Source organism: Nannobrachium achirus (assembly GCF_963921795.1).
Source record: "Nannobrachium achirus genome assembly, chromosome: 24".
NCBI lineage: Eukaryota > Metazoa > Chordata > Actinopteri > Myctophiformes > Myctophidae > Nannobrachium > Nannobrachium achirus.
In genome coordinates this window covers 424,012-450,404 of record NC_137831.1, presented here as the reverse complement: position 1 = coordinate 450,404, position 26,393 = coordinate 424,012, and the positions used below count along the sequence as shown (strand labels likewise).

Below are 26,393 nucleotides of genomic sequence, written 5' to 3'. Positions count from 1 at the left end.
ACCTTATTAGCTCCAGTAAGACAGTCTATCTCCACCTCAGAACAGGCCACTCCGTAAGAGAAGTAGTTAAAGGGACGTCCAGAGTTTGTCTCAAAGTCATAACCCAGATCTGGAGTCCTGGAGAAACAATAATATACTTAATATCTATATAATATAATAATATAATAATATACTTAATATCTATAACTATTATACTATAACTATAACTATATATACTTAATATCTATATAATATATAACATATACTTAATATCTATATAATATAATAACATAATAATATACTTAATATCTATAACTATTATACTATAACTATAACTATATATACTTAATATCTATATAATATATAACATATACTTAATATCTATATAATATAATAACATAATGTAACCCAGATCTGGAGTCCTGGAGAAACAATATAAAATATATAAATATAATGAAACAATATAAAATATATAAATATAATAACAATATAAAGTATATAAATATAATAAAACAATATAAAGTATATAAATATAATAAAACAATATAAAGTATATAAATATAACAAAACAATATAACATATATAAATATATAAATATAATAAAACATCTAAAATATATAAATATATAAATATAATAAAACAATCTAAAATATATAAATATAATAAAACAATATAAAGTATATAAATATAATAAAACAACATATAAATATATAAATATATAAATATATAAATATAATAAAACAATATAAAGTATAACATTAACATACTTGTAGAATCCGTTGGCAGAAAGGTTGACTCTGTCAAAGTACGCTGCTTTCACCTGGAGAACACACAAACACGCACGCACGCACGCACGCACGCACGCACGCACACACACACACACACACACACACACACACACACACACACACACACACACACACACACACACACACACACACACACATTCCTGTTAAGTCCATGAGTTTGTTTTGTTTTTTAATCATCATGATATGCGTTTAGTAAAATATGTAAGGGATAAATACTGGCTCCTTGGGGGTTGTCCATACATAACATAACATCCCGACGGACTGATAACTCCCCGAGGCGCTAGCTGAGGGGAGTTATCAGGCTGAAGGGATGTTATATATGTTGGGGATGTTATATATGTTAATATGTTATATATGTTATATATGGGGATGTTATATATGTTAATATGTTATATATGGGGATGTTAATATGTTATATAAATTAATATATTATATGTGTTAATATGTTATATATGTATTATGTTATATATGTTAATATGTTATATATGGGGATGTTGTATGTTAATATGTTATATATGTTAATATGTTATATATGTTAATATGTTATATATGTTATATATATGTTATATATGTTAATATGTTATATATATAGAGCAGAGCGGTCTGTTATCCAGAAATAACAGACCTCTGATATCAGCGATTGACCAATCAGGATCAAGCATTCAAACAAGCCGGGTAATAAGGTCACATTAATTTGACCCTCCCTCCAGCTAATATCAATCACTGGATTAACATTACATTACATTACATTACATTACATTCACTGGATTAATATCTGGACTGGATATAGAAAGAATCTGCTGTCACTCTGTCAGTAGAAACCAATGGCGTCACATTTCCATTTATTTATTTTTTACAGTCTGTGATCCACAGGAACACAACTGTCCGTCAGGAGAGGGAATCCAGGATGGGAGGAGACTAAATAATAAATAATAAATAAACTGATCATCAGAGAACAACAGAATCCGGGATGGGAGGAGAATAAATAATAAATAATAAATAAACTGATCATCAGAGAGAACAAACTGAGTGGGAGATCCAGTAGGACTCATACCTACTGGATGACCTTTGAACTCACCCAGTCTTCCCATGATCCCTTGGGGTTCCTGGTCTTGTAGGGTTCCAGACGTTTGTTCAGGATCTCACAGGCATTCTGTAAATATAACACCATGTTATTATGATAACACCAATATACACCATGTTTTATAATACACAACACATTATTATGATAACACCAATATACACCATGTTTTATAATACACAACACAATGTTTAAATAGATCTCACAGGCATTCTGTTAGGGTTAGGGTTAGGGTTACTCTGTTTAATACACAACACAATGTTTAAAATAGATCTCACAGGCATTCTGGAGAGAATACATAAAATATACTGTAAATATCACACCATGTATTATAATAACATACATTACATTACATTACATTACATTACAACATGTTTAAAATAGATCTCACAGGCATTCTGGAGAGAATACATAAAATATACTGTATATATAACACCATGTTTTATAATACACAACACAATGTTTAAATAGATCTCACAGGCATTCTGGAGAGAATATATAAAATATACTGTAAATATAACACCATGTTTTATAATACACAACACAATGTTTTATAATACACAACACAATGTTTAAATAGATCTCACAGGCATTCTGGAGAGAATATATAAAATATACTGTAAATATAACACCATGTTATTATGATAACACCAATATACACCATGTTTTATAATACACAACACAATGTTTAAATAGATCTCACAGGCATTCTGGAGAGAATATATAAAATATACTGTAAATATAACACCATGTTATTATGATAACACCAATATACACCATGTTTTATAATACACAACACATTGTTTAAATAGATCTCACAGGCATTCTGGAGAGAATACATAAAATATACTGTAAATATAACACCATGTTTTATAATACACAACACAATGTTTAAATAGATCTCACAGGCATTCTGGAGAGAATATGGGTCAGTGACGTGACGCCCCAAAAAATGTGTTTTTAAAAAAACTTTAAATTGCAGGCATAAAAGTTATTTACTTTTGTTCTACTCACTCTCAACCTTATGGAAATACATTCTGTTTTTAGATATTTTATTGGAATCAGACTTTATTCAGCAGTTTGTTGTACTTGTGCCTAAAATCGTCATATGGTGTGACATGAAAATAATTGTTCATAAAATGAAAATGGAGTACATCTTTCTTAAGTTACTCACTTTATCAAAGTCCTTTATCATAACTAACCAGTGATCCACTATAGTTTTTTGAAAATTAATTATATCTGTATGTTTTTTTCATAATCGACACTCTGTGTGAGGCCCATGTTCATGATCTTACAACATATTTTAAATGTATTCTGTCAAAACTTTCTCTAAAATTACACAAATATTTGTGACTCTTCCTGATAATATTCTCTATGTAATGCATAAACATTTTTTTGGTTTAATCATTAATAAAGGTATGATTTTTCACTATTTGGAATGTCACACCAAATGATTTAGTGTCACACCGTATGATCATATCTTCATGTGTCAAAACAAACTGTGTTTAACCTACCTATTAGTGAGTACTGAACTTTACTGATTGATTAAACAATTACCCAGGATAACATGGCCTTAATATTTCTGAACAGGATATTATTGTAGGGCTTTAACATGGGATAAGAAAGAATTGTAGTAGTAGATGGATGATGAGGATGTGCACAGGAATGCTACACACACCTAAGTCTTCTGTCGGCCCACGGCAGAAGGATCCTAAAGAGACAATAAGGCGCATAGCCACACTTGGAGCCAAGGCAACATTTTATTAACACCAATTAGTGGAAACAGAACTCAGCATTCAGGTAAATTGCTTTTTTCCGAAGTCTCCTGAACTTGAACACAGCATTTTGTGTTGAACAAATGTAATTAGGAATCATGACATTACACCACATCTCCACTAGCTAAAGAGTGCTGGGTTGCGCAACTCCAAAAATAGCTGATCTACAAGCACAACGTGTTGAGCGCTTGTAGATCAGCTATTTTCGCTAGTTTTGTCTCGGGTCCTACCTTAACACTGTCCACTGTCCAGTCCAGTGAGTGAAAGTACAAAAGTATTAGATCAGATTAGATTATACATTTAGACTGTATTGTACATCAGCCAGTCGTATTTGGTGAGGGTAGCAAACCGGCTGCCTTGTTGTGGTTCTGCTATGCCACAGACAACCTCCTGCTCTTCTTAGAAAATGCAGTCTCGCCCCTTTGGCTCCTCTCTCCTTGCTGGGTCATTGTTTAGTTTCTCCCTGTACTTTCTCGTTCTCTCAGCACTTGTCATTTCCCAGCTGACAAAAGAAAATGGAATGTATAGTTTAAGACAAAGAGAAAATATTGTTTAGATTGAAACAATATGTTAAGGTTTCTGTGAAGGGGTTTCTGCTCTGTCTGATGAATTTGAAGTATCACTGAATGAAGCTAAATTACATTTTATGTAAAAATGTTTAAAACAAATGTTTAAATGTACAAAAGAAACATGGAACTTTGTTATTTATTGTTATATCTGTAGTTAAATACAGTATAAATCATATGGTGTGACAATCAAGTCATATGGCGTGACAAGCAGACCTGTCACACCATATGATTAAGTGTCACACCATATTACTGTTTTCTGCATTTAGGTTTACCTTGAGGCTACTATGTACACATTAGCATGCTAACAGCATGCTAGCTATAACAAAGCAGCCTAGATCTACATGGAAATATGACCAAAACTTCAAATAACTTAAGCTTTTTTTAAAGAAAAGGTGTCACACCAAAAGACATCCAGAATGGTGAGTTTGTGAACGTTTCAACAAGATGGCATTTCATGAAAATGTTAAAATCATAACTCACCTCAGACACCTGTCTTGCAGTTGTGCTGGGAGTGCTGAATAGCCTTACAGAAGAAGGACCTCTCTAGCCAATAGGTGTCCAAATAATTGCCTGTTTAATTTTTCCAAACTAGTGTCACACCAAATGATTTTGGGTTGGGGGACAAAATGTTTTTGATCAGAAATGACTGAAAACATTATGCTTTGACTTTGAAAAGATATAGGCTCAAAATAGACATTTTTTTTAGCCTAAATTCATTTTCAAATGATTTTTAGCAATTCTTTTTCTTAGTTTTATTCAAGTTCCCACTTTGAGAAACAAGGTCAGGACAGTCACACCATATGAGTTTTGCCATGTTTGGTTGAAGATTCTGAAGAAATGAGGAATGAAATGTTTTAATCTTGAGTAAGTTCACATAAAGCTTAATGTCCTGCACAATATTCAGAAGGTTTTTGACAAATATATTTTTTATTTATACATGTTTGACACCGAGGACAGCGAAAACGTTACGTCACGTCACCCACCCATATATAAAATATACTGTAAATATAACACCATGTTTTATAATACACAACACAATGTTTAAATAGATCTCACAGGCATTCTGGAGAGAATATATAAAATATACTGTAAATATAACACCATGTTTTATAATACACAACACAATGTTTAAATAGATCTCACAGGCATTCTGGAGAGAATACATAAAATATACTGTAAATATAACACCATGTTTTATAATACACAACACAATGTTTAAATAGATCTCACAGGCATTCTGGAGAGAATATATTATAAAATATACTGTAAATATAACACCATGTTTTATAATACACAACACAATGTTTAAATAGATCTCACAGGCATTCTGGAGAGAATACATAAAATATACTGTAAATATAACACCATGTTTTATAATACACAACACAATGTTTAAATAGATCTCACAGGCATTCTGGAGAGAATACATAAAATATACTGTAAATATAACACCATGTTTTATAATACACAACACAATGTTTAAATAGATCTCACAGGCATTCTGGAGAGAATACATAAAATATACTGTAAATATAACACCATGTTTTATAATACACAACACAATGTTTAAATAGATCTCACAGGCATTCTGGAGAGAATACATAAAATATACTGTAAATATAACACCATGTTTTATAATACACAACACAATGTTTAACACATTGACCGCCATTTTAACATTCACTGTAGGCTCCCCTGCCATTTTGTTTAAGCATTTTCTTCATATTTAGACATTTTTCCTAAATTCCCTGTTTGCACGAAAATGTCATACAGTGCATGGATTAAAAGAGGACATCCTCTAGTCTCTCCAAAAAATATTTTTTTGTATGTACGATGTAGCAATCTAGAGTTTTGGCCATTTCAAACCCCTTGTTTTTTCAAAATCCAGGTGGAAATTCAAAATAATTGGAGTTATTGACCTTTTTGTGAATGATCTGTTTTCAAGTGGATAACTCACTTGAGATGTGTCTTTATGGCTTCAGGCATTATCAGATAAGTGTACTAATGTAATTATGTAATAGGATTTATTTTTAGAATTTTCTGTTTAGAAAAATGCAGAGAAAAATATTTTTATTGGCTATATCTGACCAAAAAACTCACATACTATATTGCAGTATTTCTGTGAGTATTTCTGTGAGCCCCCACTTGGGGGCGCTTTCTCTCTGTCTCTGTGTGTCTGCTGGTTGTCTTTTGCTCTGTACAGGTAAACACACACAAATAGACATAAAAGGGGGCATGAGTCTTTTTTCTAACATGTCCTAGAATGTGAAAATAGCAGATCTACAAGCTCTACAAGCTCAACACATCGCTCTGAGACTGTGACACATTGAGAGCTTGTCATTCAATTTTATATGAGATACTTCAATGGTTTCCAGTGGAAATAAGCTTAGTCTTTTCATGGATCTCCTTTTAGTAGACCTTGTACCAGTGAACTGTACCGTCATGAAACTGTACCTTTTCCTATGCAAACTTCTAATAAAGTCTTCAATCAATCAATCAAAGTCGAGCTTGTAGATCTGCTATTTTCACATTCTAGGACATGTTGGAAAAATGTCTCCCCCTGCCCCTAAAAAAATCCTCTGCACTGCCCTGCTAAACAGCTCCTCTGCGTCTTTGCTCGTTAGTAACGACACTAGTTGATCTCTTGCTTTTTGGGAGGAGCGTGGTGGGGGAGCGTGGGAGTTTTGGTGGTGGTCCGTGAGAAGTGTTGGCTGGAGACCAGGCAGGGTAATGAGAGGACGGACCCCCTTCCAGGGACCACTTCACTTGTCTCTGACTCAACTGGATCGCGTCGTGAACTTTATGTAATCGGGCAGTTTTATTGATTGATTTTGTAAGAGTTGATTATCGTGTTCCCACTGCTCTGCGGAGCGAAGCGTTGGGCCCGCGGACCCCCTGTTAGAAAGCCGACCAGGGACCCCCCTTTGCAAAGGACCGCCTGGCGCCAATGGCCTGCTTGGCTGCTTGTGGACCATTACAAAACAATATATTATAGCCTGGATATATGGATTATAACCTGTGGATTCTAATCAACCATCATCATTCTCAGGTATGTTTTAGAAGCATTTATATGGCGAATTGGCGATAATTATTTTGTATCTAGAGAGAGAGAGAGAGAGAGAGAGAGAGACAGATCTCTGAATCAGAGACTCTGATAGCACTGTGCTGATCAGGACAGGGGGACCACTGAAACAGACAGTGGTCCGTGGACCACCAGCCAGCTAAGAGATGTTCACACACACACACACACACACACACACACACACACACACACACACACACACACACACACACACACACACACACACACACACACACACACACACAGCTGTTCTCACACTTTTTTTTTCTTCTCTTTTTTTCCGCCAGCCTTGTGTGCGCAAAATGCGTCACTGTGCCAGTTCACTGTGGGTTATGGGGAGATTTATATGCATTTGTATTGCAATTTATACATTATTACAGTCTTTTTTTCAAACACACTTACTTTGATGTGTGATATTTTAGGTTCTCTGTAAGATAAAAGGATAAAAATTTGTCACGAGCTGGGGGAGAGTGTAATTAAACATTACATTATATAAAAGCAAATTCTCGGGACTATCGGGCCTGGCGGGGAACGACATTGGGATTTTCTCGGGACTATCGGGGGAGGCGGGGAATGAGTTAAATAGATCTCACAGGCATTCTGGAGAGAATACATAAAATATACTGTAAATATAACACCATGTTTTATAATACACAACACAATGTTTAAATAGATCTCACAGGCATTCTGGAGAGAATACATAAAATATACTGTAAATATAACACCATGTTTTATAATACACAACACAATGTTTAAATAGATCTCACAGGCATTCTGGAGAGAATACATAAAATATACTGTAAATATAACACCATGTTTTATAATACACAACACAATGTTTAAATAGATCTCACAGGCATTCTGGAGAGAATACATAAAATATACTGTAAATATAACACCATGTTTTATAATACACAACACAATGTTTAAATAGATCTCACAGGCATTCTGGAGAGAATATATAAAATATACTGTAAATATAACACCATGTTTTATAATACACAACACAATGTTTAAATAGATCTCACAGGCATTCTGGAGAGAATATATAAAATATACTGTAAATATAACACCATGTTTTATAATACACAACACAATGTTTAAATAGATCTCACAGGCATTCTGGAGAGAATACATAAAATATACTGTAAATATAACACCATGTTTTATAATACACAACACAATGTTTAAATAGATCTCACAGGCATTCTGGAGAGAATACATAAAATATACTGTAAATATAACACCATGTTTTATAATACACAACACAATGTTTAAATAGATCTCACAGGCATTCTGGAGAGAATATATAAAATATACTGTAAATATAACACCATGTTTTATAATACACAACACAATGTTTAAATAGATCTCACAGGCATTCTGGAGAGAATACATAAAATATACTGTAAATATAACACCATGTTTTATAATACACAACACAATGTTTAAATAGATCTCACAGGCATTCTGGAGAGAATATATAAAATATACTGTAAATATAACACCATGTTTTATAATACACAACACAATGTTTAAATAGATCTCACAGGCATTCTGGAGAGAATACATAAAATATACTGTAAATATAACACCATGTTTTATAATACACAACACAATGTTTAAATAGATCTCACAGGCATTCTGGAGAGAATACATAAAATATACTGTAAATATAACACCATGTTTGCCAGACCCATGAAATGGGTAGGCCTACATAAGCAAATGTCGGTCTGTCTGTCTGTCCTGGTTTTCTATATAAAGGGTATATATGATGATGACATGATGATGACATGCCTACAAAAGGCATGATGTCATAAATGATGATGACAGACAGGGGGTCTGGCACAACCAGGTTGACCTGGTCTAGTTTATAATACACAACACAATGTTTAAATAGATCTCACAGGCATTCTGGAGAGAATACATAAAATATACTGTAAATATAACACCATGTTTTATAATACACAACACAATGTTTAAATAGATCTCACAGGCATTCTGGAGAGAATATATAAAATATACTGTAAATATAACACCATGTTTTATAATACACAACACAATGTTTTATAATACACAACACAATGTTTAAATAGATCTCACAGGCATTCTGGAGAGAATATATAAAATATACTGTAAATATAACACCATGTTTTATAATACACAACACATTGTTTAAATAGATCTCACAGGCATTCTGGAGAGAATACATAAAATATACTGTAAATATAACACCATGTTTTATAATACACAACACAATGTTTAAATAGATCTCACAGGCATTCTGGAGAGAATACATAAAATATACTGTAAATATAACACCATGTTTTATAATACACAACACAATGTTTAAATAGATCTCACAGGCATTCTGGAGAGAATACATAAAATATACTGTAAATATAAAACCATGTTTTATAATACACAACACAATGTTTAAATAGATCTCACAGGCATTCTGGAGAGAATATATAAAATATACTGTAAATATAACACCATGTTTTATAATACACAACACAATGTTTAAATAGATCTCACAGGCATTCTGGAGAGAATATATAAAATATACTGTAAATATAACACCATGTTTTATAATACACAACACAATGTTTAAATAGATCTCACAGGCATTCTGGAGAGAATACATAAAATATACTGTATATATAACACCATGTTATTATGATAACACCAATATACACCATGTTTTATAATACACAACACATTGTTTAAATAGATCTCACAGGCATTCTGGAGAGAATACATAAAATATACTGTAAATATAACACCATGTTTTATAATACACAACACAATGTTTAAATAGATCTCACAGGCATTCTGTAGAGATGTAGAAATGTAATGTTTAATACAATACAGTAATACAATACCTACTCTGTTTAATACACAACACAATGTTTAAAATAGATCTCACAGGCATTCTGTTAGGAATATATCAAATATACTGTGTATATATAACACCATGTATTATAATAACATACATTACATTACATTACAACAGTAATGTCCACAAACTAGTTGTGAGATCTACATATTGCAGGAATGACCATTTAGCCCAGAGCTGATGATAAGTCGTTGGTTAGATTATGTGATAACTGGCAGTGACCATATATGGAGGAAATGATGCTTCCTTGTTGTTGTGTTTCCTACAGTTTATAACAGATGTTCTTAATCCAGAGTGACTGACAATAAGCAATAGCACACACATGTATGTATTTTTAAAGCGAACGTTTGTAACTCAAATATTGCTTCTGGGGATGGTCCCTGGAACTAGATATTTTGAGATGAGGGTCCGTGGCCAAATACATATCATTTTGGGGGTCCTTCACATGAAAACGGAACCACTGACATAGTAGTCTCTCAAGAACAGACTAACTGAGCTCACAGGTATGTGTGTGTGTGTGTGTGTGTGTGTGTGTGTGTGTGTGTGTGTGTGTGTGTGTGTGTGTGTGTGTGTACATACGTGCACGGCGGCTCCGTTGAGGTCAGAAGAGGCGGAGGCAGCAGTAGGGCTGGTGTTGGGCACCGTGGAGGTGGAGGTCTCTGAGATGTGGATCTTCTGGGTGGAGACACCCAGACACCTGCTGGCAACCTGCACGCACACACACACACACACACACACACACACACACACACACGCACACACGCACACACGCACGCACACACGCACACACACACACACACTCGTTAGACCTACAACCAATCAAGAGTAGTGCAAAGGTGAAACATTTGCATACGATTTACAATTTACAATTTAGGCATTTAGCAAACGCTTTTAATCCAAATGACTACAATGACTCTACAAACCCTGCAAGCTTGTAGATCTGCTATTTTCACAATGTTCGCCTCTTGCTTACTTAATATTTGACTGTTTGGCCAGTCCTGTCAAATATTCCACTATTCCAATACTTTGAGGTTGAATAATTCGAATACTAAAAATCACTATTCGTGAATGCCCTAGTGTGTGTGTGTGTGTGTGTGTGTGTGTGCGTGTGCGTGAGTGCGTGTGTGTGTGTACTTGTATCATCTTGGTGTGTAGTCCTTGGCCCATCTCCGTCCCTCCATGAGTCAACAGAACTGAACCGTCTGTGTAGACGTGGATCAGAGCTCCCGCCTGCACGCGCACACACACACACACACACACACACACACACACACACACACACACACACACACACAGACATTTGAAATGTGTATTTATGTCCTCATAAGCTGATGTACAATTAGGAAAACAGACAGTTAGAAAAGTGCATGTCGGGCAGAATGTTGTTACATACAATACGTTGGAAGACATGTCAAACACATGCCATACAGAACATTGTTACAAACAATACTGTTAACATACATGTCAAACACATGCCATACAGAGTGTGTTACAGACAGACCTGCTTCAGGAAGACATACAGGTAGCTAGGAATAGATAGGTATAGATAGGTATAGATAGGTATAGATAGGTATATATAGGTATAGATAGGTATAGATAGGTATAGATAGGTATATATAGGTATAGATAGGTATAGATAGGTATAGATAGGTATAGATAGGTATATATAGGTATAGATAGGTATATATATAGGTATAGATAGGTATAGATAGGTATAGATAGGTATAGATAGGTATATACTATAGACAGACAGACAGACAGACCTGGTTCAGGGTTAGGGTTAGGTTTAGGGTTAGGGTTAGGTTTAGGGATAGACAGACCTGGTTCAGGAACACGGCGGTGAAACTGATGCCAAACTTGGTAGGAATGATTGACAGGCCTCGTTTGGTCCAGCGGTTCTGACTGGAAGGACAAAGCATTCTGATTGGCTGAGAGTCAAACACACGGCTCCTCCCACACACCTGTTGTACCGCGCTAAAAACCCCAGGACAACCAATCAGATCCACTCGTCTCCCTCCTGGCCCCCAAACTAGAACTACAGACTCACTCCCTAGCTTCCATTAGAACTACAGACTCACTCCCTAGCTTCCACCGAGGTCTGAAGAGTCACCTCTTCAGACTCCACCTCAGCCCATAGCACTTACCGTAGCATTCGCCTACCCTCAATGACCACACATGAAAGCTGGATAGCATTCTTAGTTTTTATATAACGTTTTTAACTGATTAGGTGCTCGGTCTACCTATGTTATCTTTTCATAGATTGATATTTCTATGCATTTGATGTATTGATGTTTTAACCTGCTTATTGTAAGTCACTCAAGAGCATCTGCTAAGTGCCTAAATTGTACATTTTAGTACTTCCTGTCTTTATAGCTGTTGTGCATTGATTACTTCCTGTCTGCGCTGGTAGTAATCAGACCTGGGCAATGTGCGGCCCGGGGGCCGTATGCGGCCCTTTGGTTCACTCTGACCGGCCCTTGTAGGGTTAATGGCAAATTACAAAATAAACACATTTTATAATTTTACCTCATGCATGGACTAAGGCTGCATTTCTTTTATTTTGAAGTTTTTTATTCTCAATAACAAGCAGGTGGTCAGACTGGTCACACGTCAAGACCACCTGTCAAAAATGGTCGATGCAGAATGCCTGGTTTTCAACAAAGATTGGACTGCTAAGTATTTATTTAGTGAAGTCGAAGGTAAAGCTGTGTGTTTAGTTTGCAGGGAGCACATCTTGCGGGGATCACTTCCTTTTGGCCCGGGCGCCCGGCACTCCACAATATGTTCTGTTGTTCATGTGGCCCCATGGAAAACATAACTGCCCACCTCTGAATTAGATAGTCTCGTGTGACCAAGCTGTTGCCTCCTGTGATTTGCAAATGTGCCCGTCATCCAGTCTGGGGCAACGTATGTCTATGTATAAGAAGAACGATGAGTAACCGGTTAAAGCGTGTATTTTATAGATTTCTGGGGGTTTGTGTACAGTATTTTATTGATTCGCCCGTCATCCAGTCTGGGGCAACGTATGTCTATGTGTAAGAAGAACGATGAGTGCCCGGTTAAAGCGGAAGTGAAGCCTCCTCCCCCACTTCCGTTCCGTTTTTAACATCGCGCACATTCATCCTAATATACATAAAAATCATAAAACATATTTAGCTCTGCTTAGCAGAAATGAAATATTTTACAATGCATTTTCATAAACGGAAATGCCCAGCTTCCATTACTCGCTGTTCGGGAGCTAGAGTTTCAGACTCTAAATACTGTAGCATTCAGAGATTGTGGAATAGTTGTCTGGCTATGCCAGACTAGTATTTATACCTGTTGTACTTGATGACTTCCTGTCTGTATACCTGTTGTACTTGATTACTTCCTGTCTGCGGCGGTAGTAATCCGATCTCAGCAGACATTCGTCCCAGCAGCGATCCAACGTCAGATGATCTAAAACCTGGTTGAACGGAGTGGTCTGTCCCTCTGTGTAGAGGTTGATACGACGCACCTGTAGAATATAAACATAATAAATATAGAATATATGATGTTATATCACTATGAATATATGATGTTATATCACTATGAATATATGATGTTATATCACTATGTAGAATATAAATATATAAACATAATAAATATAGAATATATGATGTTATATCACTATGAATATATGATGTTATATCACTATGAATATATGATGTTATATCACTATGAATATATGATGTTATATCACTATGTAGAATATAAATATATAAACATAATAAATATAGAATATATGATGTTATATCACTATGTAGAATATAAATATATAAACATAATAAATATAGAATATATGATGTTATATCACTATGGATATATGATGTTATATCACTATGAATATATGATGTTATATCACTATGAATATATGATGTTATATCACTATGTAGAATATAAATATATAAACATAATAAATATAGAATATATGATGTTATATCACTATGGATATATGATGTTATATCACTATGAATATATGATGTTATATCACTATGTAGAATATAAATATATAAACATAATAAATATAGAATATATGATGTTATATCACTATGGATATATGATGTTATATCACTATGAATATATGATGTTATATCACTATGTAGTATATAAATATATAAACATAATAAATATAGAATATATGATGTTATATGACTATGGTTGAATGGAGTGCTCTGTCCCTCTGTGTAGAGGTTGATACGACACAACCTCTTCAGGTGTTCTCTGCAGACTGGTTGCTACATCACTCATGATGCTCCCACACACCATCATGTATAGACAGATATATAAATGTATATATAGATATATAGTAACCTCTTCAGGTGGTCTCTGTAGTGATGTAGCTACATCACTCATGATGCTCTCACACACCATCATGTAGAGATACAGTATATAGATATAGATATAGATGTACATATAGAGATATATTAACCTCTTCAGGTGTTTTTTGTGGGCTCATAGCTACATCACTCATGATAGATACAGTATATAGATATATAGATATAGATAGATATAGATATAGATATAGATATAGATATAGATATATAATAACCTCTTCAGGTGGTTTGTGTAGACTCATAGCTACGTCACTCATGATAGATACAGTATATAGATATAGATATAGATATAGATAGATATAGATATAGATATAGATATATAATAACCTCTTCAGGTGGTTTGTGTAGACTCATAGCTACGTCACTCATCCAGCTCTCACAGACCATCATGTATAGATACAGTATATAGATATAGATACAGTATATATATAGATATAGATATAGATATATATTAACCTCTTCAGCTGGTTTGTGTAGGCTCATAGCTACGTCACTCATCCAGCTCTCACAGACCATCATGTATACATACAGTATATAGATATAGATACAGTATATATATAGATATATATATAGATATAGATATAGATATATATTAACCTCTTCAGCTGGTTTGTGTAGGCTCATAGCTACATCACTCATGATAGATACAGTATATAGATATATAGATATAGATATAGATATAGATAGATATAGATATATATATATATAGATATAGATATAGATATATATTAACCTCTTCAGCTGGTTTGTGTAGGCTCATAGCTACATCACTCATGCTCTCACACACCATCATGTAGAGATACAGTATATAGATATAGATACAGTATATATATAGATATATATATATATATATATAGATATAGATATAGATATAGATATATATTAACCTCTTCAGCTGGTTTGTGTAGGCTCATAGCTACATCACTCATGCTCTCACAGACCATCATGCCTTGCGGTATATAGATATAGATATAGATATATAGATATATATTAACCTCTTCAGGTGGTTTCTGTAGTGATGTAGCTACGTCACTCATCCAGCTCTCACAGACCATCATGCCTTGCGGTCCTCCGAAGCCTCTGAAGGCGGTGTTTGAGGGGAGGTTGGTCTTACACATGAAGCCCCGCCCCTGGATGTTAGGGATGCTGTAGGAGTTCTCCATGTGGAACAGAGCGCGCTCCATGATCTGAGGAGAGGAGAGGAGAGGAGAGGAGAGGAGAGGAGAGGAGAGGAGAGGAGAGGAGATGTTAGGGATGCTGTAGGAGTTATCCATGTGGAACAGAGCGTGCTCCATGATCTGAGGAGAGGATAGATAGATAGATAGATAGATAGATAGATAGATAGATAGATAGATAGATAGATAGATAGATAGATAGATAGATAGATAGATAGATAGATAGATAGATAGATACCTTTATTATCCCAAGGGGGAAATTCAGTTGTCCAGTTGTAGCACAGCAGTATAAAGTTATTTACAAAGTTACAGAGAAGTAGGAAAAGATAGATAAGAGTAAAACACAGTACCAATAAAGGGGGGAGGGGAGGGGAGGGGAGGGGAGGGGAGGGGAGGGGAGGGGACACAGTGCTTTATGTATCTCATATAACATTGAATAGAACACAGTGCTTTATGTATCTCATATAACATTGAATAGAACACAGTGCTTTATGTATCTCATATAACATTGAATAGAACACAGTACTTTATGTATCTCATATAACATTGAATAGAACAGTATTTTATGTATCTCATATAACATTGAATAGAACACAGTGCTTTATGTATCTCATATAACATTGAATAGAACACAGTACTTTATGTATCTCATATAACATTGAATAGAACACAGTGCTTTATGTATCTCATATAACATTGAATAGAACACAGTACTTTATGTATCTCATATAACATTGAATAGAACAGTACTTTATGTATCTCATATAACATTGAATAGAACACAGTACTTTATGTATCTCATATAACATTGAATAGAACACAATACTTTATGTATCTCATATAACATTGAATAGAACACAGTGCTTTATGTATCTCATATAACATTGAATAGAACACAGTACTTTATGTGTCTCATATAACATTGAATAGAACACAGTACTTTATGTATCTCATATAACATTGAATAGAACAGTACTTTATGTATCTCATATAACATTGAATAGAACACAGTGCTTTATGTATCTCATATAACATTGAATAGAACAGTACTTTATGTATCTCATATAACATTGAATAGAACACAGTACTTTATGTATCTCATATAACATTGAATAGAACACAGTGCTTTATGTATCTCATACGGTATAACATTGAATAGAACAGTACTTTATGTATCTCATATAACATTGAATGGAACACAGTGCTTTCTGATATAGTATCTCATATAACATTGACAGACAGACAGATAGAACTAGAGTTCTCAACGGGCCTGAAAATAAAGGCCCGGCCCTAACTGGGCCCTAACTGGGCAGGCCCGAAGCCCTACCCGGCCCGACTAATTAGCATACATTTTAGGCCCTACCCTACCCTAAATGTTGGTCGGGTTCGGGCAGAAGTTGAGAACTCTAGATAGAACACAGTACAATGCAGAGGGAATTGTCAGTAACAAAAGGGGAGAAAATACAAATGCAGTCATACAAGGGGAAAAAAAACAATAGTAATAAAGTAAAATACAAGATATTTACAGTCCAGGGGTGCCGCGAGATCATTTGATAATATTTGGAATATATTTGGACACTTGAAAAAACTGCCGATCTACAAGCACACGTCTAGTACATTTTATAGATGATAAATACAAAACGAACGGTTTTGGACATACAAGGTTTCCACCCGACAACGGCGATATGCTATAAATATAAGGTGCTGGGAGTGAAAATTATAATGTAGGGGTGCCTCGGATTAAAACAATATTTACGGGGTGCCCTGAGACAAAAAGGTTTGGGAACCCCTGCTATACAGTATTTCTACTTACAGACAGAGATGTAATCAGAGTATTTCTACTTACAGGCAGAGATGTAATCAGAGTATTTCTACTCGCAGACAGAGATGTAATCAGAGTATTTCTACTCACAGACAGAGATGTAATCAGAGTATTTCTACTCACAGACAGAGATCTACTCACAGACAGAGATGTAATCAGAGTATTTCTACTCACAGACAGAGATGTAATCAGAGTATTTCTACTCACAGACAGAGATGTAATCAGAGTAGTTCTACTCACAGACAGAGATGTAATCAGAGTATTTCTACTTACAAACAGAGATGTAATCAGAGTATTTCTACTTACAGACAGAGATGTAATCAGAGTATTTCTACTTACAGACAGAGATGTAATCAGAGTATTTCTACTTACAGACAGAGATAGGTCCATGGAGTTTCCAGCGTTGTTATAATAGGTTACATCAAGAGCAACCACCTTCCCACTGTCCATGTAGCCTACCTGTAATAGATTACATGTAATAGATTACTATTACACTGTTCATGTAGCCTACCTGTAATAGATTACATGTAATAGATTACTATTACACTGTCCATTTAGCCTACCTGTAATAGATTACATGTAATATATTACTATTACACTGTCCATGTAGCCTACCTGTAATAGATTACATGTAATAGATTACTATTACAGAGCCTTGTCCAGGGTGTTAGTAAAATCTGTACCTTGAAAGGGTGTTTAACAGTAATAAAGGTGTAATTTGAACCTTAACGTGTTTTAACAGTAATAAAGGTGTAATTTGAACCTTAAAGGGTTTTAACAGTAATAAAGGTGTAATTAGAACCTTAAAGGGTTTTAACAGTCATAAAGGTGTAATTAGAACCTTAACTCTCCTACCGCCAGATGTTGTTATTTATTATTGGGTTTTGTGCCAGCAAAAGCACCTTACCTTTGCGATGTTATAGACAAAGATGTACTATTTTTTTTTTTATTATAATATTTTTAATTTTCTCCTTAGAGGTGTACCGTGGCTATATGAGCAGTAGAGGGCAGCCTCCTGCAAGAATTAATGTGAAAATGGTCTCAGTGGCTCCTGCTCGTCAAGGCCGCTCAGTCGCTACAGAGCAATAGATTCAGAGGAAATCACATGGAACTGTTTTGTTACTCCATTGATGCTAACGTCCAGTGGGTTTTTGAGGATACTTTTACGGGAGCTGTTTCAACGGTATACACCCGCGCGACCCCTCATCAGTTTACAGACATCAAACCAAGGTACAAAAGAACGAGCCAAAGAACGTACAATTGGCGTCGAGGTTCTGTAAAAAATGGGGCGAACGGGAACGTTCAAAGCGTGGAAAGAGTTAAAGGGTTTTAACGGTAATAAAGGTGTAATTTGAACCTTAAAGGGTTTTAACAGTAATAAAGGTGTAATTTGAACCTTGTATTTTCCATAGAAAGGGTGTCTTCCTCCAGATATCAACATGTCTTCATCTCTGTCCAACATGCATCTGACTGGTCTCTTCAACCTGCACACACACACGCACGCACGCACGCACAACCGCACGCACGCACGTGCACGTACGCACGCACACACAGACACATGCAAACACACTCTCGGTGAGCTTGTAGTGTTGCTCCACACTTACTCTGACGTCATCAGTGCTTATATGGAAGACTTCTGTAAGAACAGATCTGTCCTTCACTTATTCTTATCACACTGTCTTGTATAAATAAGATCCTGCCCAGAGAATAGATATAGATATACAGTATATATATATATATATATATATATATATATATATATATATATATATATCTACTATTACATTTTTCTTAGAGCCGCATCCCACTTCCAAGCCCATACACGCCCATTTCGCCTCCACTTCAACTCATAGCTAGAGCAGATGTCGGTAGAGCGTAGGGAATAAAACCGCCCATAACTCTATCATTGGCCCCCCGTTGCCATGGTGACCGCCGTCCATTGGCTCGTATTCCCACTATGGGACCGGCAGATCCAATTTCAACCGAGGGGGGCGTAGCCAGAACACACACACACACACACACACACACACACACACACACACACACACACACACACACACACACACACACACACACACACACACACAAAAATAGCTAATAGTTAGCTCACAACTTTCCACTTTTCTCTTTCACCTCAATACTTCCTTCTCACATGACGTCACCGCGTCGTTCTGCTTTACGGCAGCTCGGTTTGCGCTGATAAAAGGACTGCCTCGATCTCTACACAATAGAGCCACCACAAGCCTACAACTACTCGTTTTTAAGGTAAAGTTTGTTATGCTACTGTTAGCTGTTTGTCATCATGTTCTATTGTTAATGTTAACAGTCTTTTTCATTTTGGAAATTGCCTTAGATTGGGGTGAGGGGGAAAAAAACATGGCATTAGGTGCTAATAATGCTACATGCTGCCTGCCTGTTTACATATGAGCCACAAGTCTGGTGACAGAAAACGATTTATTTACATAGATAGATAGATACCTTTATTATCCCAAGGGGGAAATTTAGTTCGAAAATTAAAGACAAAATCACCACTCATCAGTAAATTATATTACCAAGTGTTAAGCCTTTTTAACCAAGTGTGTACACATGATTTAACAGAGGTGAATCCACTAGGCTATGCATACTGGGTTTTATACTGTATGCTGTTGTGGACATTTCTATGTAATACAAGTTGAGTGGGCAATATTCAAGTCTGGGCCATATCTTTTGTTATGTTAACATGGTTAATTACTTAGAAACTGACCTCATCTGGTCATTATTAACTGAATAGGCTGATAATTATATCACCACAACGTAATCCCCATTCCCCCTAATAGTCTCAAATAGATAAAATAAATCATACATATGCTTGATATGTGAAAGATAACCAGTATGTTACAGTCTCTCCATATGGCAGCTGTGAGTTAGCAACGTTAATTATACATCTATGTATACAGCAAAACACACTCATTGTTATTTCTCTTAACAGGTTACACATCATTCAAGATATGCTCTTGTGGAGCTGAAGAGCACATCATGCTGTGCTGGGAACAGTAAAGCACTTTGGGAGTCGAAGATGGTTTTACCCCTGTCATGCACCAGCTCGATGCAAAACTGACTAATTACAGTACCATTCAGTTATGGGAGAATATGTACAGATGGTCCACTCAATGTGACAGAATCTTGATCACTTCTAAAATGTACATGGATGCCTTAAGTTGTCCATCTTGAGGTATCATTTTATAACTTACAATGCATATCCTGTTTAAAACATACATTAATAAACGTTATTTGCAATTTACAGAGTGTAAAGAATTATAAAGCTGCAGTTTAGAAACATTATTGTTCCCTTAATGTTTCACAGGTTGAGGACAAAGCAAACATTTTGTTTCAAGAAAAACTATTTACCCTCACCTTCATGCAAAATACAACAGAGGAATATTTAATTTTCAGTTGTTCAAAAGAAAATCGATTATTTGCAGGTTTGGGGTTAGCTGGGTGCACACGTGTGTGTATATGATGCCTGTTGTTATGGTTATTCTTCACAACATGGACATGCTTTTTCTCTAGTGTAATAACTATTCAATAAAAACAATACACTATGAGAGCAATGATGCTGTCAACATCTTCGTTTCTCCCAAGGTTTAACAAATGCTCCTTGTTTAATCTGATTTAGCAGACTTGACACAAGTGATCCATAGCTGCTATGGAGCTGATCTAGGGACAGCAAGGTTATCCTTTTCAGATGCTGTGAGCCAGAAGAGCATGGTGCTTCCACATCCCTCGTGTCGTGAAGGTCCTCTCACATCCCCATGGAGGTCCACTTTGCATCTACCACGCATCTGAGTTGGTCCTAAAACAAAACATTATTAAATAAATAAAACAAATGCAATAATCATGTGTATATTAAATGGAAAGCATGAATGTTGAACATGGTTGCATGTTCATTTATGAACATTTTAAATGTGTCAATGCAATGTTCACTTGCCACTGTCAAAACATAATGGCATCTTTCAGATCAGACAAATGGGCTATGTATCATTTATTTGAAGCTCATCTATTCTAGGGGGAGCAAGATGAGCCTATAAATTATGGTTATCAGCCTATGTAGTCAATAATGACAAGTGGATGGTAGTTAAAGTATGCTAGTTAACACAACAATAGATATGGCCTGGCTTATTGCCCACTTAACTTGTATTCTATAAAAAATGTCCACAACAACACAGTATAAAAACAAGTAGACCTAGTGGTTTAAAATGTAGCCTTGATGTTGAGTTATGTATTGAACAAACTGGGATAGCTATCAATTTTGTGTAGGCCTATTTCACTGAAGCTCATTTGCAGCTGATGGACATAAGGGACAATGTGAACTATATTTGAAAAGAATAATTACCAAAATGATTGATCTATGTGGGAAAAGATTAGATTTAGAAACCAAGAGTCAAAGTTATGGTGGAGGTATGGTGAGTGATTATACCTTGATATAAACGGACACACTGTGTTACAGAGGATTAACACTTGGTAATATAATGGCTATCTACTGATGAGTGGTGACTTTGTCTTTAACTTTCTTCTGTCATCATGTAAATAAATCGTTTTCTGTCACCAGACTTGTGGCTCATATGTAAACAGGCAGGCAGCATGTAGCATTATTAGCACCTAATGCCATGTTTTTTTCCCCCTCACCCCAATCTAAGGCAATTTCCAAAAAGAAAAAAGACTGTTAACATTAACAATAGAACATGATGACAAACAGCTAACAGTAGCATAACAAACTTTACCTTAAAAACGAGTAGTTGTAGGCTTGTGGTGGCTCTATTGTGTAGAGATCGAGGCAGTCCTTTTATCACCGCAAACCGAGCTGCCGTAAAGCAGAACTGCCGGAGAACGACGACATGACGTCACTGTGAGAAACGCCCATCGCAGTAACATCCGCAGTAACATCCGCCACGTCATCGCATCACCAATACGTTTTCATTTATTATCTTTTTTTTTTTTTTTCCCAATTTTTTTTTTCTCAAACATTTTTTTTTTGAGAAAAAAAAAATTTTCTCAAAATTTTTTTTCTCTAAAATTTTTTTTTGAGAAAAAAATTTTTTTCTCAATTTTTTTTTTCTCAAAATTTTTTTTTCTCAATTTTCTTTTCTCAAAAAAATTAATTTTCTCAAAAAAAAATTTTTTTCTCAAAAAACTTTTTTTCTCTAAAATTTTTTTTTCTCTAAAATTTTTTTTTTCTCAAGTTTTTTTTTCTCAAAAATTTTTTTTTCTCAAAAACTTTTTTTTCTCAAAAAAATTTTTTTTCTCAATTTTTTTTAAATTTTTTTTTCTCTAAAATTTTTTTTTGAGAAAAAAAATTTTTTCTCAAATTTTTTTTCTTCCTTTTCGAGGCAGTCCTTTTATCACCGCAAACCGAGCTGCCGTAAAGCAGAACTGCCGGAGAATGACGACGTGACGTCACTGTGAGAAACGCCCATCGCAGTAACATCCGCAGTAACATCCGCCACGTCATCGCATCACCAATACGTTTTCAAACGTATACGTTTTCTAAAATTTTTTTTTCTCTAAAATTTTTTTTTTCTCAAGTTTTTTTTTCTCAAAAATTTTTTTTTCTCAAAAACTTTTTTTTCTCAAAAAAAATTTTTTTCTCAATTTTTTTTTCTCTAAAATTTTTTTTTGAGAAAAAAAATTTTTTCTCAAATTTTTTTTCTTCCTTTTCGAGGCAGTCCTTTTATCACCGCAAACCGAGCTGCCGTAAAGCAGAACTGCCGGAGAATGACGACGTGACGTCACTGTGAGAAACGCCCATCGCAGTAACATCCGCAGTAACATCCGCCACGTCATCGCATCACCAATACGTTTTCAAACGTATACGTTTTCTAAAATTTTTTTTTCTCTAAAATTTTTTTTTTCTCAAGTTTTTTTTTCTCAAAAAATTTTTTTTCTCAAAAACTTTTTTTTCTCAAAAAATTTTTTTTTCTCAATTTCTTTTTCTCAAATTTGTTTTTTCTCTAAAATTTTTTTTTGAGAAAAAAAATTTTTTCTCAAATTTTTTTTCTTCCTTTTCGAGGCAGTCCTTTTATCACCGCAAACCGAGCTGCCGTAAAGCAGAACTGCCGGAGAATGACGACGTGACGTCACTGTGAGAAACGCCCATCGCAGTAACATCCGCAGTAACATCCGCCACGTCATCGCATCACCAATACGTTTTCATTTATTATTATTACCCATATTATTTATATTTTATTATTTTGTTTATATATTATTATTGTTATAGTAATTTTCAGGTCAGTATTATAAGAACAGATTATCTAGGTTATTATATCTAAATGTATATATACTAGAAGGTCGGCCGGCTACGCCGGCCTCCCCTCTAGGTCGTCGCGTTGCGTCTATAGGAGTAAATATTCGTCGAAAACAAATCCCTGAGGTACAGGGTGGCCACGATCTGATGGTTTTTTTGAGAAAAAAACGTTTTTTGAGAAGAAATTTTAGAGAAAAAGAAAATTTTGAGAAAAAAATTTTTAAGAAAAAAAAATTGAGAAAAAAAAATTTTAGAGAAAAAGAAAATTTTGAGAAAAAGAATTTTAAGAAAAAAAAATTGAGAAAAAAAATTTTTTTGAGAAAAAAAAAAATTCTCAAAAAAAAAATTTTAGAGAAAAAAAAATTTAAGAAAAAAAAATTTTTTGAGAAAAAATTTTTTTTGAGAAAGTTTTTTTTTGAGAAAATAAATTTTTTTGAGAAAAAAAAATTGAGAAAAAAAATATTTTGAGAAAAAAAATTGAGAAAAACATTTTTTTCTCAAAAATTTTTTTTAGAGAAAAAAAATGTTTTGAGAAAAAATAATAATAATAACAATAGATCTGGCTTTAGGCTTTAGCAGTTAAACATGAGCAGTGTGTGTGTGTGTGTGTGTGTGTGTGTGTGTACGTGTGTGTGCATGTAATGCAGTGTCTATGCAGGGTGCAGTACTTGTTAGCGGCCACAGCGACCACCGTAGACAACAATGTGCTGCGACTTTCCTTTCCTCCGAATCCTCCTCCCATCCTCTTCACACGGACCACCACTCTGTTAGCAGGGACCCCCAACACCTTGGACACTAGGACCTAGAGGACACAGGACCACCACTCTGTTAGCAGGGACCCCCAACACCTTGGACACTAGGACCTAGAGGAGACAGGGACCACCACTCTGTTAGCAGGGACCCCCAACACCTTGGACACTAGGACCTAGAGGACACAGGGGGTCCCTGGTCATTTATATCAGTGGTTCTAAACCTTTTCAGGCCATCATCATATTTAACTGGGGACCCCCAAAAGAATCATATTTTAACTGAACGGTACCTCTGGTACCCTGATAGGCCTCCTTCTTCAGTCGGACGGCTTCCCTGACCACCTCTGTCCACCAGGGGTTGGAGGGTTACCGCCCTTTGAGGCATAGAAGACCTTCTGACCACTGCAGAATAGAGGCTTTGAACATTTCCCATTCCTATCCCCAGATGTCAGAGCAGTTGGTTTGAAGAAGATGGTTTGACCGTTCAGCCTCTCTCTTCACCAGGGTGTCCAGAACAATAATAGTTATATATAGACTAGCCTGGGTCTAATAGTTATATATAGACTAACCTGGGTCTTGGTAACAGACTGAGTGGACACATAGAGACTAACCTGGGTCTTGGTAGCAGACTAACACATAGAGACTAACCTGGGTCTTGGTAACAGACTAACACATAGAGACTAACCTGGGTCTTGGTAGCAGACTGATAGAGACTAACCTGGGTCTTGGTAGCAGACTGATAGAGACTAACCTGGGTCTTGGTAGCAGACTAACACATAGAGACTAACCTGGGTCTTGGTAGCAGACTGAGTGGACACATAGAGACTAACCTGGGTCTTGGTAGCAGACTGATAGAGACTAACCTGGGTCTAATAGGGACTAACCTGGGTCTTGGTAGCAGACTAACACATAGAGACTAACCTGGGTCTTGGTAGCAGACTGATAGAGACTAACCTGGGTCTTGGTAGCAGACTAACACATAGAGACTAACCTGGGTCTTGGTAGCAGACTAACACATAGAGACTAACCTGGGTCTTGGTAACAGACTAACACATAGAGACTAACCTGGGTCTTGGTAACAGACTAACACATAGAGACTAACCTGGGTCTTGGTAACAGACTGACACATAGAGACTAACCTGGGTCTTGGTAGCAGACTAACACATAGAGACTAACCTGGGTCTTGGTAACAGACTAACACATAGAGACTAACCTGGGTCTTGGTAGCAGACTAACACATAGAGACTAACCTGGGTCTTGGTAGCAGACTAACACATAGAGACTAACCTGGGTCTTGGTAGCAGACTAACACATAGAGACTAACCTGGGTCTTGGTAGCAGACTAACACATAGAGACTAACCTGGGTCTTGGTAGCAGACTAACACATAGAGACTAACCTGGGTCTTGGTAGCAGACTAACACATAGAGACTAACCTGGGTCTTGGTAGCAGACTAACACATAGAGACTAACCTGGGTCTTGGTAACAGACTAACACATAGAGACTAACCTGGGTCTTGGTAGCAGACTAACACATAGAGACTAACCTGGGTCTTGGTAGCAGACTGATAGAGACTAACCTGGGTCTTGGTAACAGACTAACACATAGAGACTAACCTGGGTCTTGGTAACAGACTAACACATAGAGACTAACCTGGGTCTTGGTAGCAGACTAACACATAGAGACTAACCTGGGTCTTGGTAGCAGACTGATAGAGACTAACCTGGGTCTTGGTAACAGACTGACACATAGAGACTAACCTGGGTCTTGGTAGCAGACTAACACATAGAGACTAACCTGGGTCTTGGTAGCAGACTA

At 35.7% G+C, this 26,393-nt stretch overlaps 1 protein-coding gene across 1 annotated transcript in view; it reads right to left on the bottom strand.

The window, feature by feature from the left end:
* xdh (xanthine dehydrogenase) overlaps window positions 1–26,393 on the bottom strand; it is a 72,897-nt gene that overhangs the window by 9,190 nt on the left and 37,314 nt on the right. Inside the window, exons 22-32 of the mRNA XM_080720846.1 lie at window positions 24,495–24,628; window positions 18,943–19,030; window positions 17,919–18,005; window positions 15,545–15,736; window positions 13,545–13,690; window positions 12,015–12,096; window positions 11,329–11,424; window positions 10,774–10,902; window positions 1,867–1,941; window positions 747–799; window positions 3–117 (exon numbers count right to left, since the gene is read on the bottom strand). Coding sequence (XP_080576972.1) covers window positions 3–117; window positions 747–799; window positions 1,867–1,941; window positions 10,774–10,902; window positions 11,329–11,424; window positions 12,015–12,096; window positions 13,545–13,690; window positions 15,545–15,736; window positions 17,919–18,005; window positions 18,943–19,030; window positions 24,495–24,628 — 1,197 coding nt within the window. The remainder of the gene's footprint in view (window positions 1–2; window positions 118–746; window positions 800–1,866; window positions 1,942–10,773; window positions 10,903–11,328; window positions 11,425–12,014; window positions 12,097–13,544; window positions 13,691–15,544; window positions 15,737–17,918; window positions 18,006–18,942; window positions 19,031–24,494; window positions 24,629–26,393) is intronic.